Below are 20,497 nucleotides of genomic sequence, written 5' to 3'. Positions count from 1 at the left end.
CCCCATTAACCGTCTTCCTATCCTGCTCTGTCCTTCGCATAAACTGCTTTCACCCAGTCTTCAGCACCAGTCTTTGCTCAGAAGTCCAGCCTAATCTTTTTGAGTCTGAAAGCGTTTCAGTTTACTCACTACTTTGGTTTGTCATCCTTGCCAAATGTCAAAACCAATGTTGCGATCTTCTTAATATTTCTGGAATGGCTGGACTATTAACAAACTATTAAAGTCAATTCAAAATTTTGTGCCGACGCAGGCAGCCAAGGCAGTGCATCCAGTGGTTGAATTCATTGCAAATCGTCTGTCATTACCAAATTATAAATGCATTTAGGGAATAATTCGAAAAAAAATCTTTCTTTTTCACATATTAACATTAATTTAATGTGTAATTTAATATAAACATATTTATATTACGTAATACAACTTCATGAAAGTAGACTGAACATAACAAAATGGCATAATAGTGAAACAAAGGGTCCAGCAAACAAGCATGCTAACAAGCAATAAAGCAGCTGCTCAGCTGAACATGCAAGCCACCAAATATTTCCTTACAAAATTTAAATTCAGCAGCTTGATGTTGGTAAGAGCGTGAAACTAAGTGGTCAATCAGGGGCTGGAGTGACCTTGCAGGCAGCCAATCATTTAAGTTGATCCACACAGCGTACCCAGTATAGTCTGTAGAGCCACTGTAGCACCAAATCAGAATTGTAAATCTTATCTCTTAATAACAGAGTTATAATGCAACAAGCTTATATTTCTAATAATCTTTGCTAAATTATATTCACAGCAAACCATCTTTGCTGCCTCTGCAATCCTGAAACATCTCGTCACACACTTATCATTTGTCATTTAGCATTCATCCATCTAGTGTTGGGTACCTTTTGCATCTGAATCAATATCCGTACTGGTACTGGTACCTGAAATTCGGTTCCTGGTACCCAACGGTACCTTTTTTTTCTGTACTTTTCCTCTGTAATTACAAAAAAATTGTTTCAGTTGTAAAAATAATTCCAAACCTATTATCCTATTTACTTAGAACATTGTTATTTATTTAGAATATTTTACACTCTCTTTTACACAAATAAAAATAAAACCCCTCCCTCTCTCCTCCCAAACCCGTCCCTACAACCTATTAAATTGAATAATTATTAATTTCTTACTCACTGTAACTTTTATTCTTGTATTTGTATATTATTCTTTTTTATTTTTTTTTTATTTTCATCATTTTTAATTGCTCTTTAATGTTTCATGTAAAGCACTTTGAATTGCCTTGTTGCTGAAAGGTGCTGTAGAAATAAAGTTGCCTTGCCTTACAAGCTCAGCCTGCTTGTCTCACAGGAAGTCTAACGTCAACAGCACTGCGACTGCTTTCGGCTCGCCATTAATATCATATCACAGTGAATGGTGTCTGCGTGAAGTTTTGAAAAACTGTAACCACACTTGAAACCACTCGCCGTGACTCATTGTGACTTCAACAAAACTGCAGAGCCAACGTAGTTTGCTCCGCCCGCACGCGGGCGTGAGTGCGTGTGCGTGCGGCACAGTTTGATTTTATGTGAACCAATACTCTGTAATACCGACGTGATTCGGTCGTTACCGGTAAATGTACAGGGTTCGGTACCCAAACCTACATCCATCAGAAATCATCAATCCATCATCAATACAATATCCAGATTGTATCAAAGGTTTTGTGATCAGAGTGATGGTGAATGGAAAGACTAGAGCTGAAACAATTATTTGATTATTAAATAAGCAAATAAATCAAGCCAAAATGCCAAACATTCTCTATTTCTAGCTTCTCAGTTGTGTTGCCTTTCCTCGTCTTATGTTATAGTGAACTGAATATCTTTGGGCTTTGGGCTGTTGATCAGACGTAACGAGCCATTTCAAGACGTCACCCTGGGCTTTCGAAAATTGTCATGGATATTTTTCACACTTTTATGACATTCTAAAGACCAAATGAGTAGTTGATTTATCAAAGGGAAAATTGTCAGATGAATTGATTGAACAGAAACAATCCTAAATTGCAGCCTTAAATATGACTCCCCTCCCCTAAAAGTACTGTTTAAAGTGCACCTGAGCAAAGCACATACCTTAGCAGTAGGCATTGCTTGGCAGCCACTGGACAACACAACAGCACTTGGCCGTGTGAGACCCCCTTTGATGTGTTGCCAAAGGTTATAACATTAACAGTCAATTTACAATTAATTTGACAGCCCCTTAGCAGCACTGTCTTTGTATCCAAAACAGATCTGCAACCCTCCATGTGATCCTTATAGCCTCCCCTCTGCATTATTTCTTCCCCCATCTCCCTTTCCTCTCTTCTTCCCTCAGCACCTCTTCACAGAGATAGCAAATCTCTGTCTCATGTTTAAGGCATCAGTGTAGTCGTTGGGCAGACTCCTGGAGGCTCTAGTAGTGGATGTGATTTCTGTCTCCCCCCTCTTGTCACCCACTCCCACTCTCTGTCACTCTTCCTGAATATATCCTTGTCTACCCCCTGTCAGTTGCCTCCCTGTTTGAATTTCGATAACATTGTGGTATACAACTTGTAATCGTCCCCTGCTCATTACTACACTGATGTGCCCACAGAAGTACGAACACACATGGAGCAGACATGTTTTCACCCAAAACTATGCACTCTCACATGTACTCATGCACACACCTCAGACTGAGTCATGGTAGAGTGGGTGTAGAACATTTTCTCTTAGTCTTAACTGCATGTCAGCTTGACAGACCAAACTTTGTTTTTCAAAATTTGTAACAGTTGTGACTAATCTAAATAAAGTACAGCTAACTAACTACACAAATAGGGTACTGGCTATATAGAGTGCCACAAGTGTGATAGAAACATGATAAGGTTTCAATCTTAACCTCAAAGTTGAAGTTGGAGCTGTTGTGGAGCTTTCAATCTTCATTAGCAGATGGGGGTTTCTCAGTTGTCATGGGAATTGAAGATGTTAAACAATATTCTGAGCACTGTTAGGAATTCTTGTCCATGTTGGCTTCAGAGCTGCAATGATTTGTCAATGAATTAGTCGATCGACAAACAATCTTTTTAGTAATTTTTTTAATGCAACATTGTAAAATATTTGCCTTTTTTTTTTTAGCTTAATGTAATTATAAACTGAACTGAAGCTGAACTTTGGGTTTTGGACTGTTGAAAAAAAGAAAAAGAAAAGGACGTGGGTGAGCAAACAAGAGATAAAGAAACTACAACTTAACATTATTTTTTACAAATTATTTTATTGTAATGCTTATAATATGTAAAAACAGAGAAGTGACAGAGGTTGCAGACAGATTTACACCAGACCAACTGACACTGCTTCAGTTATTGGCATTCTTGCCTTCCACAATCTCATTTATTTGTAGATGGGGCTCGTTTGAGAAGAGCTTTTTTTAAACAAAGCATACCCAGGGTACCAATTTTTGTTGAAACAACTGGTGTTTTGGATGACAAATAGGGTGAAACTTGTATAAAAAGTTGGTTAAAGGTCCTAGGACATGCTGCTTTTTGGATGCTTTTATATCTTAGTGGTCCCCTAATACTTTATCTGAAGTCTCTTTCCTGAAATTCAGCCTTGGTGCAGAATTACAGCCACTAGAGCCAGTCCCACAATGAGCGTTCCTTAAGGCCGGGACACATCAGGCCGATTATCGGCTGTGGGACAGTCTGGCGAGGTCAGTGACTCAAATCTGTTCGGTGTGTCCCGTGCCGCCGTCCGTCTGGGGGCCTGTCGGCGTTCATTTTGGCCGACCTGACATGTTCGGTCTCTCAAAATCTGATGAAAATCTTTTAAACTGACCTTTGTTGAGCTGAAATGAAGACAGATTCAGCAACTACATGGCCTATTTCTCGCTTAAAATGTTTTCAGAAACACGTTTCAGTGAACTATTTTAGTACAATATGAGATCGTATTCTGAACGGCCGCCATGACAGTCTGGCTCTGAATTTCCAGAGAAAACAAACCCATGTGACGCGTTCGTCCAATCAGCGTCCATTTAATGGGCAACATTACAGATTAGCGCCGCCTGCTGTTATAGAGATGTATTACGTCTCGTCTCCTCTCGTCTTTTTGGTCTGTTCTGTGGCAGTTTTTTGGACCTCGGGGATGCGACTGATCATATCGACGGGGTTTTCTGTCAACGGTCGCCCGTCGGCTATATGTGTCTACACCATTAGGATGTGCCATTTCTGTGTCTGTAGCTTTAAATGCTATTTAGGAGGAGAGAGGGGGAGCAAGGTGTAGGGTGGGGGTGTGGCCTTGACCAACTGCCATGCTTCGCTCGTTTGCAAGCCATGATGTCTCTCTCTTTCTCATGGGTGGGCCAGATTCTCTGGGCGGGCAAAGCAGAGAAAGGGGAGGTAATCTTTCCCCTTATGACGTCATATAGGGAAGATTCCAGATTGGCCCATCTGAGCTTTCATTTTCTCAAAGGCAGAGCAGGATACCCAGGGCTCGGTTTACACCTATCGCCATTTTTAGCCACTGGGGGACCATAGGCAGGCTGGGGGGAACGCATATTAATGTTAAGAAAAAACTCATAAAGTGAGATTTTCATGCCATTTCCATCCTTAGTATCACAGTCACAGGATACTGACAGTAAAACAAAAATAGAACTGTTTTCACACATACTTATGCAGTTTGTTGTGTTGTTTAAATTCTAATTGAAGGTTGCACAGCCGTGGATTGTAAAATGTATGTAAAATAAAGACAGTAAAATAAGAAGAAATACATTGACATTAATCAAGTGATCCACTGGATTTTATTATATCACTGCATATTGCTCCTGGACTTTGCTATAGGCAAGAAGATTCAGATTTTTACATTTCACATCGGTTCACATTCAGAAGGAATACTGCAGGTTGAAGGCATGGAGGGGCTCAGTGGCAGCGGTCATTCTTTCTCATATTGTTTTATTCTTTTTCCATGATCCAACAAACAAGAACCTCTCTTCATTTTTATCTCAACTGTCCTATTCCTCTCCTCCCTACAACCTTTGCTCATTTTCTGCTTTCCCCACTCCCTTTACTGACTCCCCTCTCCTGCCTCTTTCACCCTCCCTCATCTCTCCTCATTTTTCATCACACTAAACCCAGCTCTTTTCTCCCTTGCTTTATTTCTCTTATTGCCATCATTTTCTTCTTCAATCACCCCCATTCCCATCTCTTTCTCTTTCTCCTGCCCTAATTGTTTATATGCATTAACATTCAAGAATCTATAGCTTGGTGCAGGTGACACCCTGTAATTTGACATCCTTGCCTTTCTCCAAGGTTGGAGAGAGATGCAATCTATGACAATCTACGTGTGTGTGTGTGTATGTGTGTGGGTTTGTGTCTGTGTGTGTGTGTGTGTGTGTGTGTGCGTGTGCGTGCGCAACGTAATCTAGGGTTGTCACACGGCCCCATGCCACTCTCCGTATGCTAATCAATGAATGAAGCTCTGCAAAACTCTCGTCTGCCAACTAAACCCCACACCTCAGTGCTGATATGTCTATTAGCCACATGTCAAACTCCCTCTTTGTTTCTGCCTCCCCCTGTCTCTCCCCACATCTCATTCTCTCCCTTCTCATTCGGTGGTTCCTCCTCTCTGTAATTCTGCGCCGCTGTGTCTCTCTCGCTCCCTCCTGTTTCTTTCTCCATACTTTATTTGACTCTCCTCCTGTAACCCTCACTTCCCCTGTGTTCCTTTGCTCCTGAACACTCACTCTGGTACTATGGTGGTGGTGTATATGGTTTGCGCACCAGATGTAATTTAATCAAAAGTACACTCTATTTCTATTCATTGTCAATGAGAAGTGTGGGGCATGATGGGATAGATGGTTAAGGAAGCTAGTACATGTAAAACATTGATATTATGTAAACAAGAATATCAGTTACAGCTAGAGGACCCATTTGTATTTCTTCGTTCTGCTTCATATTTGAGTAAAAAAGTGGACGACAGTGGTTTTAAGGGTTGGTAATAAATAAGACACTGTATGGAGTTGAGTTCTTGGTCTAAATGATATATGGTGTTATGTAAAGTGGCCTGTAATATCAGGTTTGGTGCTTGCACACTCAATAGGTAATGCTACCTTGGTAGCTTTTGTATCCCATCAAAGAACTATATAAACCTAGATCACTAAAAAGCATGAAGCACGGCATGTTTTTTCACACGGGCTCTCCATATGTGATTTTATTTCTACATAATGAAATCAATAAAATGTCAAAACAAACCCTTTAAATAATTTAAGACACAACCACAAGCGATGACTTTCTATAGCGCTGCAAAGAAAAGTGGTCCTGCTTGCTCTACATATAGCATTGCTCTGCTTTTATAATAGCACTCCTACTGCAATACTATCCTAACCAGCACCAGATGAGATTCAGGAAAGGAGTCTGTCATGTAGACAGACATGCTGACAGACAGGTAGAGGTGAGATAAAATGAGACGTAGTCGTGCATTTGGCTTAATGCTTTTGCAAGCTTTGAGACAGGATGACAGAGACAGACAGAAGGGCGTGGAACCAGGCAAACAAGAAGGCAAGCAGACCGTTATAGGGGCAGTTAGACAGGCAGTCAGCCCTGGCATTTTGCAGCAGATAAGTAAGCTATCAGAGGAGGGGGATAAATAGCAGAGTAAAGATTGGTCCCGGCCCCCTCAGAGAGGAGCGGGGGGCCACATTGCAGGCGTGGTGGGCAGATAGCCCCCTGCTCTCATTATACTCTGCCTAATCCAAAACGATGTTTACTCAGAGAGAGAGAGAGAGAGAGAGAAGGGCCACGCTTATCGAAGCCCTGCACAGTCCTCCTAGTGTGTGTGTGTGTGTGTGTGTGTGTGTGAGAGAGAGAGAGAGAGAGAGAGAGAGAGAGAGAGAGAGAGAGAGAGAGAATGTGTTGAAATGAGCCTATTCCAATGGAAAAAGGGATCAGGAGTGTCTCCAAGGCAGACTCTGTTGGCTAGAATGTCGATCCTAATCACACATTGCCTGGCTCTTCTGGTGAAAGGCGAATAGGCTATCTAAACCTGCCTATTCACAGCATGTGTGTTTACCATACCAGCTAGGCAGAATGATCATTTCGTAATTGCTATTATTATTAACACACTAACTTGACCTAATCTGATTTATCAGGGGATGGAGATCCTTAAAGACCACAAAGCATTTTGCTTTTATGATTTTGAAATACTAGAAAATGAGATAAGTAATAATTGTCCTTTTTCTCTGATGACTTGTGTACTGCCTAACTGCAGTAATTACTCTACTACACCTATATACTGCAAAAAGGCTGAAGTACTCCATAATACTTGGTGTTTTGTCCTAATAGCGTTCAGTTTCTTGGACATAACTCCTCAGTTACAGGAAAGAAATTATTTACAATATATTGTTTATTGTATTTACAACAAAAACTGCTTTACCTCTTATATGAGCTACTGTTCAAACATACCTTTAGAGCAGTACGGCAGTTGCTAGTCTTGGTGCGCCCATCCATCACCCAAATACATTTTTTGTTGTAGATTGATACTGATTTGTATAATAATGTATATCAAAATGTTTATCTTTAAAATGAAAACAGACTTTCGCTGTTGTTTTAAAATACAAAGTCTAATCGGTAAAAGTGTTACCCTTTACAAAGTACTATATTTTAGTAAGTATCATAGTGTTTTCACAGAGATCTCACTGTTTCTTGTCAGTTTGAAACCTCTCAACTTGTAGGGGTAACACAAACTAGGTGCAGCAACCAGCTCTCTCATGCCTTACTATGGGGCCATGTACACAAACACATGCACACACTTTTACCTCTGTACACAATCTTCTTAAATCTGTCTCTGTCTTTCTCTTTGACTCTCTCACACAACACACACATGAGCTCCGTAGTCTTGTGAACTGTGTGTACCCTGTCTAGGCTGGCCGGGGTAATCCTGGCCTCCACTAAAGTAGCCGTGTGAGAGGACAGATTGTCAGTTGATCATGGCCAGCCGAGAGCCTTATCCCTTATTGGATCGGCCATGGAGGAGGCTTAGGAATTATCTGAGGCCTCGCTTAATGTGGAGACGGATCACCGCCAGAGAGCCACGGAGCCTGAAGACATGCTGGGCCGGAGGGGAGAGAAAGACTCTGTGTTTGTGCGTGCGTGCGTGCGTGTTTGTGTGAGAAAGTAACCAACAGATAGGTGTGTGGTTGTGTGTATCACTATGTAATAGTGATAGAGGCACGTGTGTGTGCGTGCTCAAAGCAACATCATGGACCACTTAACCCCATCTTGACACCTCTCTCTCTCTCTCTCTCTCTCTCTCTCTCCCCTTCCTTACTCTATTTTTTGCCTGTCCTCCTCACCTCCCTCCCTCCATTCCCATTGCTCCTCTTCCTCCTGGTCACTATAACCGTGCCTCATTTTCGCTCCTCCTCAGCTTCTCTGCCCCCCCTTTTCTTTCTCCTCTTGCTCTCATTTCTCAGCCCATCTTATGAGCCCCATCTTTCATTTGGCTTTCACCTCCATCCTGCTTGATTTCCTCCCTCTATCCCCAAACTCCCCTCCCTATTCCTCTCTACCACCTTACTGCTCCTCTGCACTCAAATTGTTCCCGTTCTCCTCTTCCACACTGTTGTTTGCGATCCTCTCCACTCTTAACATCTCCCTCCTCCTTCTCGTCTTCCTAGCTCTCCTCTGTCTCTTCTTTTACTCATCCTATCCTTTCTATAGCACTATACAGCAGCATTATGTCCTCAGCAGGAGACCTGTGTCTGAAAGAAAGGCAAAAAACAGACATTTTATTTTCTAAAGATAAAAAGAAACCGAGTGAAATCGCTTGCTTTGTTAAGGAAAACTGTTGTCCAACACCTCATATCTCAGAACCCTCCAGTGTCACTGTAAATACAGCAGCTGACATCACTAATGCATGTCCTTACATTTTAAAGCCATCACTATGGCGATCTGCTGGTCTTATATGTTAACTGACCTTTTTTGATGGTTGTCAGAGACAATTTAGAATATGTCAGACCTACAAAAGGCCGTCTGTCTTTCAACATTTGGAGTATTTAACATTTGGACTAGTGTTTTAACTGAAAAACTGCGATCAATATTGCTTTCAGCACAAGCTCATTTAAGCAGATCCTTTTATCTATTAAATGAAAGTGTTCAGGCTGTGTGTAATTAATTATTAGTACTGAGGACATAGTAACAGCCTTGTCCCACGTACTGTTAGCTTAGCTTGGCTTAGCTGGTAAGTAACTTTAGGTTGTGTTTCCCTAATTAGTACCTGGATTCCCTTCAGATATTTGAAATAGGCCTTTAGCTAATTCCATCCCGGCTGTCTGATCCCGGGGCATTCAAAGGCCAGGGAGGATGTGGGTGGGGGGAAAGGATACCCTGATGGCCAGGTTACCTTTCTTAGCCTGCTGCCACCATGGCCCAAACCTGGATAAGCAGCAGAAAACGGAGGGATGGATGGATAAATCCATCTCTGTGCATGGGCTTACTGACAGCTACTGAGAACAGATTAGTGCTGCCATAAGTCGTTAAGAGTTCCCAGGGTCACCCCCAGGTCACCAGGATGTGGAGGGTTTAGGACCATGACATTACACAGTAGATTCAAAGGGTAGCCGCAACCCAGACATCTGATTGGTCCAGCAGACCTCCCACCTCCTGCTGTGCGGTTAACATTGTGTCTGAGTTTATAAAACACACTAGGAATGTAATACTGCAATACTCACGCCTTGTATTTAGCTGTTTTGTGTTCACCCTGCATGTCTTCATCACATATTATGCCATACCATAAGAAAAAAGGCACACACTACCCAAAAAGGCTTCACATATGGTTTTCGGGGCAACACCATTGACAAGATTTAGTGCCATTGGACGATAAAGTACTGGACTGATACACATACACACACCTACACTGCTTCCTTTCCTCATCTAGTAATTGAAGGTGAGAAATAATTTCATTATCCTCAGGAAGAGTAATCTGCTCTCTACTCCTGATCTCTTCATTTCCTACAGTGCACCTCGGCCTTGGACACACACACACACACACACACACACACACACACACACACACACACACACACACACACACACACACACACACACACACACACACACACACACACACACACAAACACACAGTTCCTATCACCCTGGGCTATTAATGTTATTGGAGTTGGGGATTAACCATCAGATTCACATATGCTTTACAAAGCTTTATTACTTAGAGCTGTCTGTCTTGCTCTCTCTGACACACATGCACACACACAGGCACATAACTTTGACTTAAAGAAAGTTAATCTGGGAGTGTGCACACCAGTTAGTGGACAGGAACAGGCCCTCAGGAGAGGGAATGAAAACACGGGGATAAATATCTGGTTTAGAAGTTATTGCATTATTGGTCAGTTATTACTGTACTACATTATTGGTACTGGACCGAATTCTTAGCACAGTGTTATCTTGTGTTTCTTCTTTTTTTTTCATGATTTCATAATCACACATGGCCTTGAGGCATCTTGGTTTAAAACTTACAGATTTACAATCCCTTTAGGGATGTGTAGATGCCTCAAAAGGAAACAACCCTTTGTTTGAATTATCCCCCTAAAACCTTCATCTTCAGTGATGGATGGTGTTATACTAACTTACACCACTACCAAATTAGATGACCATCAACCATCAGAAGTGAAAACCAAATGAAACTGCAGATGAGAGACTGCGGTAGAGTGGCAGATAACACACATTTTAATGTTGCGTTACCACCCTCTACTGTTCATCTTCCCAAGATGTTCTGGGTGGCCCTTGATGTCAAGTGTCATGGTGACACACATCTGTGGACACAGAGGGGAGGGGCTAAACTGTCATTTCACGGGGCAGAGGTGTTTGGTGGGACACCATTACATTTCATGTCAACACATAATCACAAAGGGAGGGGTCAAAGTGGAAAGGGGAGAATTAGGATGCAGTTTAAGACACACAATACCCCCACACAGACCTGTTCCAGTTGCGCCAGTGTCTATGCTCAGTCCTGCATCACAGCAGGGCTTATAACCATTTGTTCCTCCCTGCCTGTTAAATACTGGAATTGAATGTAATTACTGCCTTTTATTCATGGGGGTAACAAACGTAGCACATCAGGCTTTGTTCTCTACCTGCAATGACCCCAGTCAAGGCCAAATCCCACTTAAACACTGGATTTGACAAGAGTATCTAAAATCTATTTCACGATAAATTGTCTTAATAAAGGTAACAATAAGTATTCATGAAATTCATCAGTACATGACATTTCCTTTATTGTGCTGGCCTACTTTTTCATCTGTGTCTAGATCAATTACAGTATGATCAGTTAAAGATTCTGAACTGGACTTTGGTCTCATCGGTTTGTTTAATGTCTTGTTAGATGCGATTGTTATAGCTTTTTCAATCTTAATTATATGGGATCCAGGCTTTTTAATTATTGAAAACTGAGATTAGAGTACATTTAAATTCAGTATAGAGATTCTCAATGTTGCTAATTTACAAAATATGGTTCATTGTCCATCCCTTACACAAACACAAGAGAATTATTTTTACCACTTTTAACCCTTGTGTTGTCTTCCTGTCAACCTTGAAAAAAAACCCACTTTTTTTCCAACGTTTTTGACGCCTTTTTTTCACCGTTTGTTTTTGCTTTTTGCAACGTTTTAAATTGTTAAATTTTTCTTCTACACATTTTCATCTTTAATTTTTACGTCCCATATTTTCTGATATAAAACAAAAATTGAAAACAACAAGTTGTGTTGAAGTCAACACAAGGTTAAGATAAGGTGTTGATATTCTAAAGTATTCTTGTTATCACCATCACACTTGCAAAGACCAACAATGAGCCACACTGTAGCACTTGGTGCACTGCACTGTTGTTTATTTTGAGTCAATCTCCAATGCACCGTTCTGCTGCCATAAATACTCACTATTGCACCAAATGTTTATTAATTCACACAGCTGAAAATACTCCCAGACAGAAAAGATTGAGAAAGTCTTGATAGATAATATGCAAAACTAATGCATTGTTGTCTTGAACTTTCAGTGGGATTTGTTGACAATTAAAATTAAATAGAATAACACCAGCCTTATCCTTTAAACAAATACTCATTGAGAATGAAATATATATTTATAAAGAATAAAAATCCTGAAATATCAGATGTTAAGATAGTTTCCAGCATTGCACTACATACACTAAATCATTGTTGTACTGACTATGTACCATTTGACAGTATAAAGTTTTCCGTACTGTGCTGTGTGAAGAGTGCCTGGCTGAAGGGGAATAACAGATGAAATTTAAAATGTCACCTTATTTAAGTCTTGCAGGTCTTGACACTCTCTAGACACACAGTATAGCTACTCTGGCATTGTATTTGTGTGTGTGTGTGTGTGTGTGTGTTTGTGTGTGTTGTATGCTGTCAGGCCAAGTCTTAGAATGCATGTTTTTTTTTTCTAATGGGGAAAAGGAATATTTGGACATTTTATCAATAGGCATTATTAAATCCTGCTTGCTTGAGCTAATCTTGGCAGACCGGAGCAAGGGGAAAGAGAGAGAGCGAGAGAGTGAGAGAGATAGACCCAGAGAGGGAGAGTGAGAGAGCAGTGATGTCTGCCCCATGAGATGAAGAGAGACCGCCTGTAAGCTGCTTATTATATCGACTACCACCTTTTCTCTCTCTTCCTCTTACCCTGCCGCCCTCCCCAGTTTTCTCTCGTTACCTCACTCATTTTCCATCTCTGTCTCCCTCCCTCGCTTGCTTTCTTCAACTCATTCTTATCCCCTCATTCTCTTTTCTCAACAACTCCTTCATATAAACACACGCGCACACACTGATGCATATGTGCACACAAACACACATACACGGTGCCAAGCCGAACCTTCTTGTTCAAAGCCAGAAGCGAAAAGCTGAAGTTTTATTCAAATGAATGTTTACTTCTTCTACTGCCAATGTGTGTGTTTGTATGTGTGTGTGTGTGTGTGTTGAGAGAGAGGGAAAATAGCACAAAGTATGCAAGTGTGTGTACGTTAGTGTGTGTTACATGCACGGCAGAAGGAGAAGGGCTGACAGTAGGTGATAAGCCAGACAGGCCTGCACACTGTGATTATCACCCACCGGACCCCCTTTCTCTCACACACACACACACACACACACACACACACACACACACACACACACACACACACACACACACACACACACACACACTTGCATACACAGTGTGTTGCAGGGATTTAGGATAGACAGACGGACAAACAGAGACAGAGAAGCCTTGGATCACAGGCAAGGTGGAAACCACAAGAGAAGCAAATGAACACAGACTGGAAAATACAATGTATCCAATTATGTTTCACTGCGGTCTCATTGTTTCTATATCAATATTAAGGTGTTTTGATGTTGAGACACTGGAATCAAAGCACTTTGTCACATTAGTGATGCTATAAATGCCTGCAAATAGAGATCTGTCGCTGAAATGGATAATCATCAGTTAATAACTGAGTCTCTAACACTCTCTTGGTCTCTCTCTGATTTAGGTGTGTGGCCGTCTGAAGAGGTGATGGCTCATTACTGTCTGCAGAAACGTCACATGTTCAAGTGAGTTATGCCACTCTTTAAATCTGCTCACTCCATTGTCAAAAGACTCAATCATTTTACCAAGAAAACAAGGACTAACAGCTGTGATTGTAATTTTTGTTATTTTTACTGTTTTTATTTGAGGAAACTAAAGTAGTTCAGTAAGAAGGTCACACACAGCTTCAATTAGAAGTTAGAAGCTCACGCAGCAGTTATTAGGTCTGAAGAGGTTAGTTATACAGGACAAAAGCCAGTCATTGAGATTGTGGCAAAACCTTTCACAGTGTTCTTTTTCATTTTGTGACTTTCGATTGAATTAAAGACCATTTTTCCAGTCATTTTCCAGTCAATTTCGTCATTGAAGTTTTCTTTAAAATAGTGTTAAAATCTTGTCTCGTCTCGTTCTCGTTAACACAATATTGTTTATTATCTCATGAGCGGAGTCTCGTCACACCCCTACAATTGAGAGATTCAGAAGGATGTTTGGCAGCATTTCATGACCCTCTTGTTACCATGTTTGAGTTAACAAAAGGGAATCGCTTTATAATACAAATAAGTAAGAGAGACATTATTCTTCCTGCACAAACATATTGAAAACATTGCATTTGTTGTAATAACAGATTGTGGAACAGTAGAAAAGGCTGTTGGATCCCTCTAATTGAAATCTGACCGGGACCTGCAGTAAACACCTGGCACTTGGTGTCATTCTGTACCGTTCCATGCCACGCTGTGTTGTCCTGTGTTGCTCTTTCCCCTGCTCTCGTCTGCTGAACACTGGCCTGCCCTGCGGCACAGGGATGAAAAGCACCCAGGCAATGTTGATTTCCATTTAAGGTGGAACGTCACCCTTTGATTTCCTGTTTTAACATTCAAGAGGCGAGGGGCAAGGAAGAGAGGGGTATTGATCAGAGCAGCGTAGTGAAGGTCAGCAAGAGAGGGAGGGAGGCAGGGAGGGATGAAAGAGGACAGGGGAAGAGATGGAGGGAAAGGGGAGATGAAAGGAGGAAAAGGGATGGAGAGAAGGGTTGAATGAACATGCAAGCGACAGGAGTGTGTGTGTGTGTGTGTGTGTGTGTGTGTGTGTGTGTGTGTGTGTGTGTGTGTGTGTGTGTGTGTGTGTGTGTGTGTGTGTTTCAGATTCCTGCTGATTGAGCTTGTGCTTCTCAATGTTCAGTATTCAGCTTTCAGGTTGATGGTTCAATTGATATTTCTTTCCCTGCTGTGTTTATGTGTGTGTATGTGTTTGTATGATGTGCATCTACTGTACTGTGTGTGTGTGTGTGTGTGTGCGTGCTAAACTGCTAGGTTTCGGCTCAGCAATGTGAATCTCACTCTCTCTATTCGCTCTCTCACTCTCTCTGTTTCCCAGGGGTGCAGTGTGCGAGTTAGGAGGAGGTATGACTTGTCTTGCTGGGCTCATGGTAAGTGACACACACACACACACACACACACACACACACACACACACACACACACACACACACACACACACACACACAACACACACACAGATAGATACAAAGATATCTGTGGGAGAAGTGGCTTGGCTTCCCTAATGAAATTGACCCTTTCCAATCAATAAACAAACAGCATGGGCACACAGTATCCATACCTATTAATATAGGTATCATTCACTTCTTCACTTCTGTGTTTTTGTACCTTCTCAATTGTATGCATGCACACTCTTTACCCACATTATTAAATCAACAGTAGGTCACATGCCAACTCTTTAGTCTGTGGTTAGCTCCTCACAAAATCCTGGGTGTACACATCCTAAGTCTCCCAGGTTTGTGGTCGAAGTATAATATATTTTTTTTAAGATTATTTTTTGGGCATTTTTAGGCCTTTTAATGACAGGACAGCTGAAGAAATGAAAGGGGAGAGAGAGGGGGGAATGACATGCAGCAAAGGGCCGCAGGTCAGAGTCAAACCCGGGCCCGCTGCTTCGTGGAGTAAACCTCTATATATGGGCGCCTGCTCTACCAACTGAGCTACCTCGGCACCCTGGTCAAAGTATAATTAACAATGTGTATTACTGCTGAAAACCGCTCCTACATTTCTGAACAGTTAGTGGAAATTCAGAAGACAATGAAGAAGAGAAAATGAGTACAACATGAGTACAACCTAATCACAGTCGTTTTAAGTACCTACTTCTGGCAAAAGATTCTAACAACCCTGACCATTTAAAAGCATTGTTTAAAGTATACGGTAAAAGTACATTGTTGGATATGCTATGTTTTTCTCATGACAGTAGAGTTAGTTACATAAGAAATACGAAAGACAGCATCCTGTCCATTGTTAGATTACTCTGCAGTTGGAATTTCAGATGTACTTATGTCTAGATAATTGCACCATTGAAAGATGATGATCTGTTTATTAACTGGAACAAATATCAACACAAAGCTAAGTTTCCTGGCTGGACAACACTTGCTATGTCTGTCTGTCCCTGTAGACTGTGACACCGTGTCACATTCACACATTTAATTTATTACAGCATGTAAGCGCACAGATAGTTTGTTTGTTTTACCAATTAGCTTTAATTTGCTTTCCATTTTAAATTGGTCAAACACATTCCTTAACTGTTAATATGTATTTATATAGTATTTGGTCCTCTAGTTATTGTATTTTTTATGTTGAATTGAACAAGGACTCAATCAAAGGTCATTCATGAAACACAACACATCCATAGTAACAAAGTCAACCACACTTTTTCTCTTAGCTTAAGAGTTCTCTGCTTAGCAAAAATTCTACTCAGCAGCATTGTTAAATGTCTTAAGAGAAAACATTCAGCTAGCAACTTAAGATGCCATTAAGGCAGACTCGATGGTAAAATAAAATAATTTGTGAATGCCCCTCACACTTGATTGTATGAAAACTAGAATCACAAAAAACACAGTATAGGAGCATTGATGCATCTTATCACAGCACCTACTTGCTTACCAACTTGTTTGTTAAATTAATGGCAAATTGGAATTAACGCACAATAAATACTGACAAAGCACTGTCTGAGTATTGCAGGTTTGATATGGATGTGCGGGAGCTTTTTTTTCCCCCAAACAATTTTATATTTTAAGAATTTGAAAAAAAAGGAGTACCTTGTATGTAAAACCAGTCTTTAAGATTAACAGGATTACCTTTGTATCCAATATAATGATTATAATATGCTCTTTCATTATGCTTATCAGCACACTCACACAATCATCAGACCACCTGAGTTGTAACTCCTAGCTATATGAACTACCTTGGGTCTTAAATGCTGTCGTGTATTGACACAGCACACATACACACACACACACACACACACACACACACACACACTGACACACTCAGATATATCACAGTCTGTCAGCCATAGGGTTTATTAGCCAGGGTCTTAAGGGCCCCTCCACATACCAGGCGTCAGTGTCCCATCGATCTGCTAGATGCCATTCTGTGTTGTGTTGTGTGACTTCTACGTGTACGTTTGTTTGTGTGTGTGTGTGTGTGTGTGTGTGTGTGTGTGTGTGCTGTGTGTGTGTGATTGCATTCCCTACGGCTGGGGTGTGTGTGAGAAAGCTTGGTTTTATCTCTTGGCAGTCAATACACCATGTTTTGACATTGGTAGCTTGAGATGGAATCCTTCCTTCACACCTCTCCTTCTCCTCATCCCATCGTCATCCGTCACTGACACCACATTCAACTTTTTTTCTCTGTTGTCCGTGTGAACAGTTCATTAATTATTCCTTTAGTTGTTGCATTTCGTCCCTCCCTTCCACCCCACTTTTTGTCATCATTCATTCACCCCCTTCCTTAATTCTTTATTTTCTGTTCTATAACATTTTCAGGCCCTGATTTCAATCCCCCATTCCTTAACTACACATCGTCCAACAGTGTCCTGTTAAACTGCACTCTAGATTTCAGGATAATATTATATATAATTCCCCATCTTCATGCTGATGATGTAGACCAACCCATCACAGGAAGCATCCATCTACAGTACCTTGCCACGTGCAATCAAATCAAGATATGTCAACATTTGTTCTTGGCAGAATTGAAGCTCATGCCCTGGCCATTTCTGAGGCATGGTTAACCCCCTCTGTCCCTGGCTGTCTACTCTGCTTTAAAGCTATGATCTTTTTTACATGTATTGCACTGACAAGCCTGGTGAAGTTTTTTAGCCACCCTACACTCGTGGCTCTAGGGATGGCAATGTTGGTCCGTTGTTCTGTCGGTCCATCACTTGGGTCCAGACTGAAGAAGCTCAACAACTATTGGAAATAATTTTGTTCAGTCATTTATGGTCCTCACCGCAAGAATCCTAATATCTTTGTTGATTTTCCAACCACCTTGCACCACCAGCAGGTCAGCATTTCCCCAAACTTTTCATCTAGTACCAACATCAGGCTGAGAATTTTGGTTCAGAGTTAAATGTCTTGACAACATTTAAATGGCTTGCCTTGAAATATGGTACAGACATTGATGTTAACATTCCCATCAGTCTCAGCTATACTTTGTGTATAGTGCTAATGAGCAAATGTTAGCATGCTAATATGCTAAACTGAAATGGGGAACATGGTGACCATTACCTGCATGGTAAAATAGTCATTGTGAGCATGTCATGAGCTTAAAGTACTGCTGTGCCCAAGTACAGCCTAATAGAGCTGCTAGCATGGCTGTAGACTCTTAATCTTCTTTCTATTTTGGTGTCCGTAAAATATAGTCACAAGTCATTTAATATGGTCAGTTAAGAAAAAAATCCCCAGAGTTATAAATCATTACTCAAGTGCAAACACTATAAATCAGAAATGATACACTACGCAATAACTTCCTAAAATAATTCCCTTGTAAATTACTTGACAAACACTTAATAATCAGTAACAAAACACCTCCAAAATAACTATAAATTATTTTGTCTGTAAAAATGGTGTTCGTTCTAACCAATCAGCTATCAGGGAAGAATACTTGGTCCCCTACTCTTCCTTAGGAGAGTGTATTAAACACTGTAGAAGTGCTGAGTTTTGTGTTGCACAATGCTTCATTAGACAGATGGACATTTTAACAACTTACACATATTAGTAAATGTATGAATATAACAAATCTTAAAAATGAAACGACAAAATACATAGTTGGTCCATGCCCTTTAGAACGACACATGTTTTCTGATCCGATGCCACTATTAGCAGGATGACATAATTTGTCAGTGGCTTCCAAAACTGTTACAAAAACTGCTGAAAAATAAGTCAGTTTTATGATGTGACAATGCTGTGGTTAAGGTTTCATTGGTTTTAGGGAAACCTCATGGTTCGGTTTTAAATTACTTCGTTGTCATTGTTACAATAATACACTTGGTTAAGGTTAGGGAACTATCCTGCTTTTTTCATGCCTGAAAACAAATTGCGTTGACTCAGAAGTTTAAATTACTAACTTCACAGCAGCATACAGTTTGACATTTTGATAACCTTTGTTTAGATTAAGATGTTTGTGAACATTTTATAGAGCCTGACTGACTATACATGTGTGTATAGTGGTGTTGGAGGGTGGAGGGTTGTTGCAGCATTGGGCTCCTGATCTTTCAGCTGGATGCTCTGGTTCAGCCTGGAGGTCTCTTCCTCCACTTGAGCAGATGGTGGGACGCACAGCACTCAGTGACCCTCTTATACACCCTGCAGGGCCTTAACATGTGTGTGCGTCTGTGTGAGTACATGTGTGTCAAAGCATGTGTGTGTGTTCTGTTTGTTACAGAAATTTTCATACACTTGATATGCTACATGCCATATGAGTCAAGATTGCAGTGAATCAGCCATATAGGATTGTGTGCATACCAACACAATAGCTACAGTACCTGAACTTACACTCTCTCACACACACACACACACACACACACACACACACACACACACACACTCCTTAACAGAAATTGACAGCCTGACACACACTTGATATAAAAAAGGAATCCGCAAAGAAAAGAGAATGTGAAATGATGAGATTATAGTAAAGCACACACCTCTATATCTATATCTCACGCACACAGAGACACAGCGCAGCACAAAGCTTTCTATCCATTCTCCTGTCTTGCTCCTTCTCTTTCTCTTCGTCTCTCACAGTCTGCACCGCAAAGTTATATGAAGGGCATCAGGCAGGCCCGGCGAGCCGAGTGCAGAGTGACAGCGGCGAACGGAGTGATGGCTCGGCCCGATAAACACCCGCAGTGAAAAGGCTCTGCGCTTGCCATCATCCCCTGTCACAATGCAATTACTGAACAGAGTGATAGCAAGATAGCAGCCCCCACCGCTAGCCACAATGATAAAAGTATTGACTGATTTGATTGAATGATTAGAATAATGCAGACATAAAAATGGGGTGAAGATAGAGAGGGAAATGGCACGGAGGAGAGGGAGCAATAGAAAGAGAGGGTGGGGCGGGCTGGGCTGCCAAGAGAGAAGCTTTGTAGATACGGTTATGTCATTATTTAGTGTGTGTGTGTGTGTGTGTGTGTGTGTGTGTGTGTGTGTGTGTGTGTGTGTGTTCAGATGTTTGCTTCATCTAAGGGTGATTTTGTTTTTTTTCTTTTGTTTCATTTCTCTGTCTCATTCCTGTGTCTCTGTCTCTCAGGTTGCCATTTGTGCTGACGTGAAGGAAGTTCTGCTATCAGATGGGAACGAGAAGTCCATTCAGAGTATCCTTTCATCGTCCTCTCTCCTTCTCTTTTTGTCTATCTCTCTATCGCTGCCTCATTCCTCTAGCTCACATGTATTTATATCCATTCATATGGATTCATTTATGTAAAAACTTTTGTCTTATTTAGATTATTCAGTTCAAATAAACAATGTGTTTGTGCATTCCTATACACAAACAATCACAGATTCAGGCAGATTGTGGTTTTCAGACACATCCCATTAACCTCTTACTAAAAAAAAAAAAAAAAAAAAAAAAATGGGAAACAAATAAAAAATTTTTTTTTTTTTTTTTT

The 20,497-nt window shown here is 41.0% G+C and overlaps 1 protein-coding gene across 2 annotated transcripts in view; it reads left to right on the top strand.

Annotated features, from left to right (window-relative positions):
• Nucleotides 1-20,497, top strand: part of camkmt (calmodulin-lysine N-methyltransferase) — a 121,359-nt gene that overhangs the window by 72,871 nt on the left and 27,991 nt on the right. For both annotated transcript variants that reach the window (XM_039784265.1, XM_039784264.1), the window contains exons 5-7: nucleotides 13,509-13,569; nucleotides 14,918-14,969; nucleotides 20,140-20,203. In XM_039784265.1, coding sequence (XP_039640199.1) covers nucleotides 13,509-13,569; nucleotides 14,918-14,969; nucleotides 20,140-20,203 — 177 coding nt within the window. The remainder of the gene's footprint in view (nucleotides 1-13,508; nucleotides 13,570-14,917; nucleotides 14,970-20,139; nucleotides 20,204-20,497) is intronic.

The sequence above is a fragment of the Perca fluviatilis genome, chromosome 19 (assembly GCF_010015445.1).
Source record: "Perca fluviatilis chromosome 19, GENO_Pfluv_1.0, whole genome shotgun sequence".
In the NCBI taxonomy this organism is placed as follows: Eukaryota; Metazoa; Chordata; class Actinopteri; order Perciformes; family Percidae; genus Perca; species Perca fluviatilis.
The sequence above is the reverse complement of the archived record's forward strand: the minus strand, read 5'-3'. Positions and strand labels throughout refer to the sequence as shown.